We start from the raw sequence: 13,378 nt of genomic DNA, 5'->3' as shown, positions 1-13,378 counted from the left end.
TGAGAGAGTTTCCCAACGTTGCAGTGATGGATAACAAAATGTTTAGGGAGGAAAGAAATACCATTAAGCTCGTTGGGAATGAAAATGTGTCAGTTTGATTCGTCCCACTTGTGTACTGTGTGTTTCCGCCATCGGGAAAGTTTCCCATTGTGAACACAGACTGTTTTTTTGAAACTTCGCTTCTTCCTACCTTTACCTTCAGTTTCGGCTCCTCTAAGAGGAAAAACCCACACTGAAATATCGAGCCTCTTTGGAAATCTTTATACTAGCAGCATGTTTTAAAACATGGTTATATTTTTTTCACCTTATTGATATTCCTTTTCATAACTTCCTCTTTGTTTGAGGAGAATAAACGCATCTGCGTGTAAACTAATCAGTGTGACAGGCGATTCAAGTGTCTGTATACATTACTATGTTTGTATATTGGAAAATATAGCCAATCACCATTTACTCGATTCTTTGCTGTTCGTTGTCCTTGGCAAGCCTTTATTCCTGGTCTCCTCCTTTGCGATATTAACGCCGTACTTCGAGAGAACGACATAAACTAGCCGCTGGGACTATCTTAACAATAACTCATCCTAACAGCGCTAAAAGTGCAATCACAAAGCTCGGTTTCTTCTGTATGTGTCTTTCAAGGGTTTGTTAAACTATTTCAATATTTTTCATTGCCAATGAATAAAACATTATGGCACTATAACCACATATCATTGCTTCATGGAAGTTGCACGAATGACATGTTACGTAGCTGCTTAAAACTTCTTTTGTCTATGACAAATTTAAAGACTTAAAGTACACCTTAAATTAAATGCGGACCAATCGTAACTGCCGTTGGAGATCATATGAGAAAGCATGGCAACCATGAATTTCCTCCGACAGTCTCTAACTTAGCCAAGGTAGAGCAGAGGCAAAAGAGGAAAATGAGATAAGCGACTGAAATTAAAAAGAAGGTCAAAACTTAACATGCACAGATCTTCCCAAGGCCCATGACAAACTGTAAAATGCACCGTTTCTTATAACTTTATTTTTGCAACCATGAACCAAATCATAACACTGAATGAAGCTAAGGTAATATGCCATCTTGTTCAGACAGGAAAAAACTTCTTTAGTAAGTAACAAGTCACTTGTCGAAAGGAAGAGAAATGGTGATCAGTACATGGAAAATCCTGACTAGAGACCATTTTAACAGCGAAAAGTGGTTTCGTTTCTGAGAGCGCCGATAGGACGTTTAGCAGCTGCGCTAGTATCAAAACGTGACGCGAGAAATTGCTAATTCATTTAATGTAACTTATGGGTCGATAAGTGACGGCAGGAAATAAGCTAATTCAAGTTCTATCAAGATAAGGTTTTCGCAATTTCCTACACCGGATACTTGCAAGTGATTCTTTCACGAAGTCCGACTGTGCTCGATTGAGAGATTCGTCATCTAGTGTTGGGGCCGTAAATGTAAAAGCCTTGATCATCATCTGTATGAATTTGAGGCTTTTGCATTGACACGTTGATTTTCTGGTTGAAGATTACGTTGGATTCGAATAGAAACCAGTCTTATTTTTTCTCTCTCTACAACTATCTAATAGAAGCAATATGTTTCGTTCATTAATTGACTTAACATTACCTCCGCTCATTTATGCATTCCGTTTCCTTAAACTTGATTCAAATTTATGAGACCGCCAATTCACCACTGAATTTAAGGTCAGGTGGCATTAAATTCAGCTTTACAACAAATTAAGGCAAAAGGCAGTAAATGGCTGAATCTCGTTACTCTTTTCCTACTTATTCAAAGCCCGTTTCATGCAAAAGATATAAAAATTTTGATATAATGCATAAAATACATTTATGCCTATAAATGAGCCTTGGTGACGTTACTAACATTACTTTGTAAATGGTTTTGAGGTATTCGTTCTTTAGCTCTCCTTTGTTCTGTTTGTCTTTTCGGCTAAAGATGACTGCAACAATTTCTAGAGATGACTTGGCGAACTTCTTTAAAAAAAAAAATAAAATAGAGAACAATTGCCTGATGATGTTAAGAAAAAACACCTCAAAAGACAGAAGAAAATAGCGCTTAAAAGCGAAACTTGCAACACAGCTAGATTTGCCTTTATATAATTAGTAAGTCTGCCTATTCATCGAATCTTCGGCATATTTAATAGCGTTCACTGAAAATCAATGGAATTGTTTTGATTAACCAAATAGTATGCTATAATCATCTCAACAAAGTCCATTCATATTTCTCCCGCTCGAGATTAACTCGGACAGCATTGAGAGGCCATAACCTAAACAATCAATTCAGTACTGATGTAAAGCAACTTAATTCTCTGATGGTATTTTTCATGGCTTTTCTTACTGTTCCGATCTTCCAGCAATACAAAACAGGGTTTAGAGATGAATTTAAGTATGTAAGGGTCGCCGTCACTGTGAAAGTAACCTGAAAGCTATAGCTGGATACTCCAATCTGGTCATACATTGCTGCTGTTACAACAACAATAAAAGGGATATAGCAGCCAACCAGCGAAAGCTGAACCCACAGAACGTTGGATATGGTTTGTTTAAATCTTGCTACATTCAGCAGTACACCTCCCCTTTTAACTTGACTTTGGCAGACTTGAAGTTGACGATGTCGAAGTTTCAGATAAATCTTTATGTAAGAGTATATCGAGGTTAGTATGGAAATTGTAGTAAAAGTGAACGTTACTGTGAAGGCAAAGCTCGCGTTGAAAAAGTATATGGATCCAAATGAAATACCTATGAACCATAAGCAAAGCAATATTGCACGAACTCGCTCTCTTGTTACAAAGTATCTATATCTTAGCCCCAACTGTAGGGCGAGAAGTCTGTCGACACTTATTGCGGTCATTGTGAGCACCGATACGCCACATAAGGTACAGCTGGACGCCTGATAAATTGTATCCACATGGTTAATTACCCTTGCGTTAACTGCATTAGTTACTCTTGCCACGAGGAAAAAACTGAAGAGAGGCTGGGCAGAGAGACCAACGAAAAGATCGGTGATTGCAAGACAACGCAGCAATAGTTTTGTTGGAGGATAAAGAGAAGTCTCTTTATGGAGAGCAACGAGGATCAATGTGTTGCCGAAGGTTGCGGTGAATGACAAAAAGATGTTCAAAGCAGAAATAAAAGTAAAAACGCCCGTTGGAAATCTTGCCGTGCCTGTTTGGTTGTTCATGTAGTCTTCTTCGACAGTCAAGTTCATCATGGATGAAGGCAGCAACGTTTTGGCAGTTTTATTAAAAACCGATTCAATTAATAGCCATACTCCTGGGCCTAATTATGTTCTTAAACCTTCAAGTTTTGGAAATGTCGAGGTTTTCCGGCATGTAATTAATGAAGTTTGGATGATAGCAATGCCACTTAGATCAATATGCATTAACTCAATTTGCTATAAAAGACAAGTTCCATGAGAAAATGTAAAACTTACTCTATAGCCACTAATCTTTAACATTGGCTTTTAATCAAACTGAGGTTTTAAAGAATTTATCCTTGAGGCCGGAGGCTTTCAGCAAAGCGGAAATGATCGAATGTTGACAATTTCAGTAAGTGCACAAGAGCACCTGTTTCGCAGCTTGTTAAACTTTTTTTTTTTTTTTAATAACTTTTGGCTAGCGCTGCGAGTTATTTCTAGCGTAGTGTAGGTTTTCGTGCCTTCTTGATTTCTCTGAATCAGAGGGAGATCTCCAGCGGTCCAAACATTCTCCATTCTATCAGCTTTATCGCTGATTATACTGTCTATCCATGTAACCACACTTGATCTAAAAATCTTAGTGTCAAATACAGCATACAATGTAAATCGTAAATTAAGCTGTGTTTTATGATTCAATATTTCCATACACTTATTTGCCCCACACTCGTGAGCAGCTTACTCCACGTCTTCCCATAGCATGCAATAAACGTCTTTGTCAGCAGCCGGCTATACTATCAATTTTGTAGATGTGCTTTCAACCACAAGATCAAATGAGACTATCAAATTCTTTGCAGCCCAGTTTTATGGTATCTTAACAGGAATCAGAAGGCTGTGGTCCTTCGGTATATTTTCCTTTGTCCTTTTGAGGTATAAAAAATAACTAGAGAGCCCCATGCAATGGTGTCTTTATTGCTCTTTTAACCATAATGTATCCTTCCTTCCCATCTAGTTTTTTGTTCCTTAATTATAAGGCGTCAAACCTTGAAGACGAAGTTTGCCTGTTTGGGTAGTTTAATTCATGAAATGACACATTTGTTTAATTGTGTCCTTTGCTGCTTGTCTCACTTCTCTCAACTTCCAGCAGTAAAGAATGGGGTTCAGAGATGAATTTAAGTAAACTAGAGTTGCTGTAGAAAGCCAGTTCACTGCGCCTTCGGATGTTACTCCTTGTATCCATAAGATAGATTCAATCCCGTAAGGAGCATAGCAAAAAATTAATGCCAACTGCACCCATGATATGCTAGACACAGTCTTCTGATACCTTGTCATATCGTTCAGCGGAATTCCTCCTCCGTTGGGAGGCGCATGACCAACGCTGTCTTGAACTCGTGTTTGATGCTCCAGTAACTTGATATAAATCTTTATGTACGAGAAAATAGAAGTAACAAGGCAAAGTATAAGAAAAAACGCTACTACAATCCAGGTGATACGAATACTCCAAAGATACATTGATCCACCAAAGATGCTTACCGCCCAAAGACATGACAGAAGTACACGGACGCGTTTCAGGGTAACAACTTGTCTGTACCTCAGCCCCAATAATAAAGCCAGAAGCCTGTCTACACTTATAGAAGTGGATGTTAAGGCTGATACTCCGCATAGGATATAACTTGAAACATAGTTTCCCATGATGAAATAGCTCAAAATATCTCTGTTTATTTTTGTTGACCGAGGCATCACAGCGACAGCGTACAGAGGCTGTGAGATGAGGCCAACACAAAGATCAGTGAACGCTAGGCATCGAAACAGGAGCTTTGTTGGAGGATGAAGAGAAGAAACTTTACGGAGTGCCACAAGGATCAAAACGTTTCCCAGTGTTGCTATCATGGAGAGAACAATGTTCAAAACCGGGATGAAAACATGCCGTTGTTTCCCCAACGCTGGCAAAGCTGAGCTTGTTTTGTTTAGTGTAAGCTCTCTTGTGAAATTTCTCTCCACAGCAAAGCCCTCCATTGTTCAGCTTAAGGCTTGCAAAATCTCCTTGCTTTGTAAAAAATCCCAATTTCAGTCTCGAAAAGGATCCAGGTTTCGCAGTGTGGTATAAGTATGGTTTTCTTCACTCTTGCCAGCAACTATCGGAAATTATGTTTACTTAGCATCAGTCAAAACCTGTCATTCGGCTCTCAGTTATTGTTTTCTCATTCGGATAGATGACATTTTTAATATATGTTATATCGGCTCTTATTTAATGTCACTGCAGATGGCCTAGGTAAGAATTAGATACTTGCTCAGCTTTACGAGTAGACGATTTTCTTCTCTTCTAATTCAAGTAAGATCTCTATTGTGACTAACTGACCCTTAGGTTTTGGATGACGCTGACCCAAAAGACAGTCTGTCAGCCTATTCCTATATTTTCAAGAAGCCGTACGAGTCTACTTATCAGTAGCGACTGGCGAATTGCGTCTTGGGCTTTCGAGTACTGTTTTCTTAGTCGCATAAATAAACCCTTTTTGAGTAACTGAACAGATAACTCACCTTGCTTGTTTTGATAACTCTTGGGTAAGAATATGTGCATGTGCTGGTGTTTGGTGGCCAGCCAAAACCTTTCAAAGTTTATTCATATTTCCTTTATTGACATTTGTATTAGAATATAGGGATAGAAAATGATCCATTTTTTAATGTATCAGCTCTCAACTGTTTGCATCATTACAAGTTACAATGCTAATCATCCCATGGGAATTTCATCAATTGATTATTTTTAACGAGGAGGTCGAGCTGCAAAGTAGTCTCCTTCGCAGCCGCTCGGGCCGGAGTCACGCAACGCTCCCCGTCCCCACGCGTGGGGACGGGGAGCGTTGCGTGACTCCGGCCCGAGCGGCTGCGAAGGAGACTAGCTGCAAAGCGGTGGTGTAAATATCCACCTCTAGCCATATACACTGAGATGAATATTTGTTTTAGGAAATACTAATACTGTGCGATAATAGCACAAAAAGATGAATTTAACTTTTTTATTTCTGAGCCCAATTCCCGCGGAGGTGAATGGCAAAGGATGTTCGAACTTAGTTTTAGTGATTACTTTTAGCAGTATCAGTTAATCGTTTTGAATTGAATCGACATTTGTCAGATATTTGGGAAATTTTAATGATTCTTAAACAATCAAATAGACAATATTTTTTATGAAAGTGCTTGCGGTGTAAAGAAAAATGATTGAATGAGAATCCATGAGTATATTGGTTCGACTGCGTTTCTCGTAAACACGAACCATGGCCAAAGTAATCTCGCCAGATTTGTTGCCGAAATGCACCAGAAAGGCACGAATAGAAGCACAAACATTCAAACAAGCGTCCTAAGTTGTGGAGATAAAAGTAGAAAACAAAGCTACGTGGCATTTTGGCACTTGGAATATCTCCCTCAGGCCAACTTGGCCTTATACACTTAGAATCATTAAAATGGGGACTTCTAGAATACTTTCTCAGACAATATAAGCAGTTATGTCAAATAACAACATTTAAGATAATCAGCGTAATACCAGGCTTTTAATCAAATTGGTATAGAGAGCTCGATTGTGAAGTGTGACGATAAGTTTTCGCACGAACTGTTTTTTTTTTTTCGGGGAACACAACAACAACAACAACAACAACAACAACGGCATTTATTTAAACACGATAAAAAAATTCAGCAAAATTAAAGCTGATGTGGTCGTGTACGAACAATAAAACTAAATTCCTAACTAAATGCAATAAAACTAAATTCCTAACTAATTATAAGAAGACTAATGTAAGATTTCTACATATTTTCAACAATAAAAATTCTACAGTACATCATTATAATATACGTGGCTTAAAAATACACTTGAGTGACTTTTTAAAAGCGTCAACGTCTTGAATTGATCTCATTTGATTTTCCAGAGCGTTCCACCGAGTAATTGACTTGTATGAGCATGATTTCTTGACCATATCGGTCCTAGGTCTAGGTAACTTAAATGTCATTTTCCTCCTGAAGTCGTAGCTACTTACATACTTTTCAAAGCGACGGTTCATAGGACATGGTAAAAGATGATAATAAGCCTGATGCGCGAAGATTAGTAATCGTTTCTCATACATAATCTCTAAGGTATCTAACACAATAACAAAGGGAGGAAAAAGCTCGGTAGAGAAACTTTGTGGCGGGAACGGACATCATCATTACCGTCATTATCGCTGACTTCATCATCTGATAAAACGGGGGCAAGACACAACAAACCTGTCTAGAATAGCTATCAATATCTAACTTTATTTATGTAACGTTATACACCGTAAATCCTCTAATAAGCCCCACCGAAGACTTATTTATTTCAGGTACTTGTGGAGGGGGGGGGGGGGGAGGGTGGTGGCTTTTTAGAAAGAAAGAAAGAAACAACAAACGTGTCTAGTTACAATGATAAGGTTGAGGTCGGACGTCAGTATTATCAGGCGCCTCTGGCAGCCGCTTCAGTCCATGTAACGTTCTCACCTTCCCTCCCATCCCACCCCAGGGGAGGACATCCACCACATAGTAATCTCGTGCGTGGGAAAGTAACGTCTCCTACCCCTAACCCTGCAGGAGACGGGGCCTACGGTTTATTCGTCCTTATCCGAGAAGACTAGAATATCTATCCATTTCTTGATATGAATAGAAAGGTAGCAAATTCTCCTCACTTATTTTAAGACCATGAGTATTGGTCCGGCCGGGGCTCGAACTCTCGACCTCCCGCACAACACAATCCGGCGCTCTAACCAATTGAGCTAACCAGGAGGCGGTTAGAGTGGGGGGTGGGGGTAGGGCCTTAATAGAGGATTTACGGTATGCTTTGTCCAACCTATTTACAATTTACCGTATTACACAGAAGAACCCGAACTTACAAACTGTCTTTGATATGTTTAGGCTTTGGCAAACGGTACCCTTCTTGGATTTTTTTTCATTGCCGAGGTTTCAGACCATCCTTGGTATGGAATGCCGTTTGTGGACAAATAATAATTTTTTTTATTTCCTAAAAGAGCATAACTTTTTTGTTGAAATCAAGTCTCTTACAGCAAGCAAGATCGAAATTATTTCATTTTTAAAACGAATAAATATTATACATCAAATAAAAGATGGAATAAGGGAGATTTTCAAACGATATGATCATGATAGATACATTTTTTGTCAACGATATTGAGCACCGGTATTGCCACTTTTTTTGTATCGCTTAATACTTTTCTATTCGTTCATGGTATTAACTTTCAAGTAGTAATTGTGCCTGCAATTTCGGCGGGTATATTTTCTGAATTTCAAGTAACAAATAAGTGATTTACCGATAGTGAAGATTTCAAACAGGACGATGCCATAACACTACCTGTGGAAGAAAATAAGAGGTTGACGACTCGTGTCCATCAAAACCAATACCAATTCCGATAAAAACCGATTGAGTTGCGTTTTGATCACGTGACCCAACACGTGACTGTCGTCGTCGGTTTGTTTCATCTATCTTTTTTTCCTTACCAGATTTTAAATATTGCGCGTTAACCTTAATACCCATCCAAATCTAATACTGTAGCTGCTCCCTCAGATTCCTCGACTTGACGTTTCGTAATAGCCCTAGTTTCTTTCAATTCGTTGAGGGAGCAGGGCCGTAGCTAGCATGAGGCATGACGAGGCAATTGCCTCATCTTGATTTTGGCCTTTTCCTTTTTTTTTTTGCACCAGTATCGCTCGGCAATAAAAAAAGTGAACTTCCACACTTGCCCAAGATTGACTTTTCTAAAGAAAAGTGCCTCGGATAATGCTTGAAAGAGCATTTCGTGAAAGTGAAAGTGAAAGTGAAAGTGAATGATTCGATACCTTAATAGCAGCATAGGCTGAACTGCTAAGGTCTACAGTGTTACTAAGGTTGAGATCGGACGTCAGCATTATCAGGCGCCTCTGGCAGCCGCTTTAGTCCATGTAACGACCTCACCTTTTCCCCCACACATCCCACCCCAGGGGAGGACATCCATCACACAGTAATCTCGTGTGTGGGAAATTAAGGGGGCATTCTGGTCTAAAACTAGGACGATTGTGACCACAACTTTTAAAATTCATAAAAAATTCAAAATTTAGCCTAAATGGCTCACATTTTCACCAAAGAGGCACCTGATTATGCTTTCTTCAATATTGATCTTAAATTGCTGACCATGCATTTCTGAAGTTAATTATTAACCCTATAAAATAAAATATTATTGTTAGACTTGATACACTGCCCCCTTTTGTTTCTAATGAAAATGCAGTCAAATAAACTTATGTTTGGCACATCAACTCTATATAAAAGGGACTACAACTTAATGGGGCAAAATTTGGTTACGGCGGATATTGTTGTCATGGCAACCAAATGAACATTTACTTTATGTTTTTTCCTGTAAATATGCTCCTATTTTATATGGTCTAATTTTGTCCCATTAAGTTGTAGTAGTCTATATGTTAAACACTTGAGCCAAGTTTGACTAACATACCTTAAATCTAAGAAACAAAAAAATAGGGGGCAGTACTGGCAGTAGGAAAAATGGCCATTTTTCAGAAAATAGCCTTAAACATTTGTAAAAGAGAAAAAACAATGAAAATGACTTCCATTCTCTCAACTACTGATTTGCTTTGATATTTCACCATAATACTATATCAAACAGCAGTAAATGTCACCAGGGAATGGCTTTTATGTCTGTTAATTTTTTTTTTCTATTTCTTGATGGTCCACTGTTCAGTCCAAGATCATTGAAGCCTCCCGCCTCATATGTCACACCTTCCCGGTTGGACCTCAGCTCTTCATCCCTTTGTTTTGCCTGCCTCCTCATGATTCTGTAGTTCTTGTACTGTTTGTCCACTCTTGTCTCAGCCTGTTTTACTCTTTTAGAATCTCTCCTCTTAACGACATCAGCGTGGGCTTCTAAGAGAGCATCCTCATGTCTCTACCATGTATCAATTGAAATACTGAAAGGCATATCTAACACTTCGCACAGTTTGGCTATTCCTTCCCTTCCTAAACCCATTTCAAAGGCACCGTAAACAACTCTCCGATTTAAATCTTTTCCTTGGATAGTATTCGGTAATGTGGCATCAGATTTGTGGAATCCAGTAGCAAGTAGTTCTGACATTCCACATTCATCACACCTGGCATAGATGGAACTGCTCAAGCCAAATCTACTTGTACAGTCTTCTTCTAACTCAACATGGCCTAAAACAGCCAAAACAAAATAAACAGTTAAGAAACTTCATAACATAGCTATTAAGTTAAGCAGATTGTAGGTAGAAAGATAGATACGTTACATACAGATTACACGTGTATGTGATAAAGCTCTAGACTCACCTGAAGAGCATGTAGAGTGTGAATGAATCCTGTTACAAAATTTCCTTAAGCTATCCATGCCAACAAGGCGATAACCATTTGCTGACTCGAAAGCGTTATAGGAATTCTCGTCTGAGAGGCTTTCGGTCTCAGAGACTTGAATCTTTCTGGAAGATGCAGGCACAGCTGGTGGTGGAATTAGCTCGCTGACCACATCGTCTTCATCGACGAAAGTAACTCCTACTGTTAGCCGTTTCTCTTTATTCTGGCGCTTTAAATCATGGACTGAAGTGCCTCTGAAACCACTTTTTCGCTTTTTCGAAACATTTTTCCTTAAAACAGCTTGTTTGCGTCCTTCTTTTGGCATTGTAATTCGAAAATATTATGGAGCAATGCGAAAGTCTTATGGAGCAATGCAGAGTTTTGGCCGAGAGCTGAATTGGCTTAGTAACCTAGCTTAGAACCGAAAAGATTGTACCTGTGGAACGGACTCTGGTCACACCAGACCGTAGGAACGTGTTTTAACAAGTTATAACGCATCGATCGCAAAAATAACGCAAAATTTGAAACCGTTGCTATGGAAACCGAAAAACAACAAAAAAAGAAGGCTAAGAAAACCTCATTTTTTACTGACTCGCAAACTGGAAGTGGAAAAACTGACATCAAAACTTTAAACTAGACAGATTTGCCCAACTAAAGAGGCCATCAAAACATTTCCGAAAAAAATAAAGATTTTTAATTTTTTTTGACCAGAATGCCCCCTTAACGTCTCCTACCCCTAACCCTGCAGGAGACGGGACCTCCATTTATTCGTCCTTATCCGAGAAGACTAGAATATCTAACCATTTCATTGATGTTATAGAAAGGTAGCAAATTCTCCTCAGTTATTTTTAGACCATGAGTATTGGTCCGGCCGGGGCTCGAACCCTCGACCTCCCGCACAACACAATCCGGCGCTCTAACCAATTGAGCTAACCAGGAGGCGGTTAGCTCAATTGAGCCTCTAGATTTCAAAATTTTCCGGGGAAGGCATGCCACACCCGAAACTTGCCTCGTCTTGTTCTGAAGTCTAGCTACGGCCCTGGTGAGCATCGTAAAAGTGTGAAGAACACTCAGAATATAGATAATATCCAATACAGTACGTAAACATCACTTTTGGTTGACAGCTGTTCCAAGTACCATGAACAGATAGATTTTCATGTAGCTTTCGACTAAAAACGATGGCTGATCGGCATTTGGCATTTAATTCTTTCTGTTGATCAAAATAGTCAATAGTCAATCAAGTGAGAAATAGTCAATCAAGTGAGAGACCCATGACGCTTGCAACCATCTGTTAACAACTAGTATAAATTTAAAAGTTAATAACGTCATTGGACTGTTTCAACCGACTACTGTCAAAAAGTTTTTCCGTTTCCAGTTTCTAAATTTGCATTTGCTTTGTTTATCTTTATTTGTTTTTCGTTTTTGTTTCTCGTTTTTTCGTTTTTTTTTTGTTTTGTCTCGTTTTGTTTTTGCGAGTGTGTATTGGTTCGTCTTTCTATAATGCTTTCTTTTTTTTTCTATTTTTCTATTTTTTTTTCTATTTTTCTAACAGTTATCAGCAACTGAAAAAGGTTTAACGTTTTCTTGCGATGAAGCTACCGACAATGCAAATTAACCAAAATACAAAATTAGTTCACTCCACCGACAGGTGCCGAGCAGATAAAATGTTTGTTTAGCGTGGTCTTTTAGAAATATGTATACTAATGCGCTGTTTTTTCCGTCTTTTGGCGAAAAAAGAGCGCCACAGAATTGCAAATGTTTCCTTGCTTTCACTGTTTCTCTTTTAATGTACTGTTTCAAGACAAAATACCTCGTCCGTTTCTATGGATTTTTTTCTTTTTTCAAGAAGAAACTCACTTGAACGTGCGGATAAAGTCAGTTGGTTGGCTAACTCTGAGGAAAAATAATGGGCAAATAGGGGTGGGGTGGGGTAGGTTAAACCTTAAACCCTCAAGATCAGACTGTAAATTCTCCCATCTAAATATAAAAAAATTTCCTTATAATATAGGTTTAGAAATCTGATGTTAGATGAAGATAACAACTTCTAGCTGATAAGTTTGAGTATTCTTATTGTCAGTTTGCCGGACAATGAAAGGGGTAACATAGGGAAAAAATGCATAATAATCAAATCTAGTAGTGAACGGTTAACTATTCTTTAAGTTCGCCTGATTGAAAATAAAAAAAGACAATATGGCGCGTCGTATCATCTTCACCAAGACCGTCTCCATCAAATACGTCATTGTGTAATTGAAGGAATTGTTCTGCGTGTCGAAGCGTGTAACCTATCCATCAATCATAAATTTCTGAAAACAATAAATGTGAGATTATTCATTTGATCCGGCATCGCAGACCGGAAATGAAATAACCGACCGTACTCAGTACGTTTAATGAAGAACTATTGCTCCGGGGTATGCGCGACCCACTTCAGCGGAAAGAAGACTCCATAAAGGCAGTCTCGGAACAGTGTAGATTTTAACGGCTGATTTCGAAGGTTGCTGAAAATAACGCCGGTAAAATCCCTTTTATTCTTTTCGCTTCAGGAAAACATGAAGAAATAATATTGCTGCTCCGGACTGAACTCCTGGCCTGAACTCCTCGCTGCGCAATCAGTAAATGACGTCGTTAGAATCATTAAAGTATCAGAGAGGCAAAATTAGCGTTTTCATGCCAACCGAAATCATGAGTGATAACTATATTGGTATTATTCCTGAAGCTGAATAAACACTAATACTCATGTCGACTTGTTTCATTCCGTGATACCTTAGGTTTGTCGGTGATGTATTGCTATCTTCAAGACTACTAAAATTGATCCTTTCATCGACCAACCAGCATTTGAAACTCAAGAACTTTTTTAAATCCTTGTTTTTTTTAGAGAATTGCGTTTGAAC

The 13,378-nt window shown here is 38.7% G+C and overlaps 2 protein-coding genes across 2 annotated transcripts; both read right to left on the bottom strand.

Moving 5' to 3' along the window:
- Window positions 1–1,885: 1,885 nt before the first annotated feature.
- LOC111335970 (melanocortin receptor 4-like) lies at window positions 1,886–5,598 on the bottom strand. The gene has a single exon (XM_088760955.1). It carries the CDS (start codon window positions 5,147–5,149, stop codon window positions 4,208–4,210), a length of 942 nt encoding a protein of 313 aa, XP_088617081.1. The 5' UTR covers window positions 5,150–5,598; the 3' UTR covers window positions 1,886–4,207.
- A 3,590-nt stretch (window positions 5,599–9,188) lies between these two features.
- Window positions 9,189–11,176, bottom strand: LOC148731922 (uncharacterized). The gene is made up of 2 exons (XM_088762166.1): window positions 10,470–11,176; window positions 9,189–10,337 (listed from the first exon to the last, which is right to left on the bottom strand). Exons 1-2 carry the CDS (start codon window positions 10,813–10,815, stop codon window positions 10,072–10,074), a joined length of 612 nt encoding a protein of 203 aa, XP_088618292.1. The 5' UTR covers window positions 10,816–11,176; the 3' UTR covers window positions 9,189–10,071.
- Between the last annotated feature and the right edge of the window lie 2,202 nt (window positions 11,177–13,378).

This window comes from Stylophora pistillata, chromosome 5 (assembly GCF_964205215.1).
Source record: "Stylophora pistillata chromosome 5, jaStyPist1.2, whole genome shotgun sequence".
In the NCBI taxonomy this organism is placed as follows: domain Eukaryota; kingdom Metazoa; phylum Cnidaria; class Anthozoa; order Scleractinia; family Pocilloporidae; genus Stylophora; species Stylophora pistillata.
The sequence above is the reverse complement of the archived record's forward strand: the minus strand, read 5'-3'. Positions and strand labels throughout refer to the sequence as shown.

Coding starts and splice junctions, on each gene's coding strand:
- LOC111335970 (XM_088760955.1), bottom strand. CDS start 5,149: ATGGAGGGCTTTGCTGTGGAGAGAAATTTCACAAGAGAGCTTACACTA.
- LOC148731922 (XM_088762166.1), bottom strand. CDS start 10,815: ATGCCAAAAGAAGGACGCAAACAAGCTGTTTTAAGGAAAAATGTTTCG. Junction 10,338..10,469: donor ACACTCTACATGCTCTTCAG/GTGAGTCTAGAG, acceptor TGGCTGTTTTAG/GCCATGTTGAGTTAGAAGAA.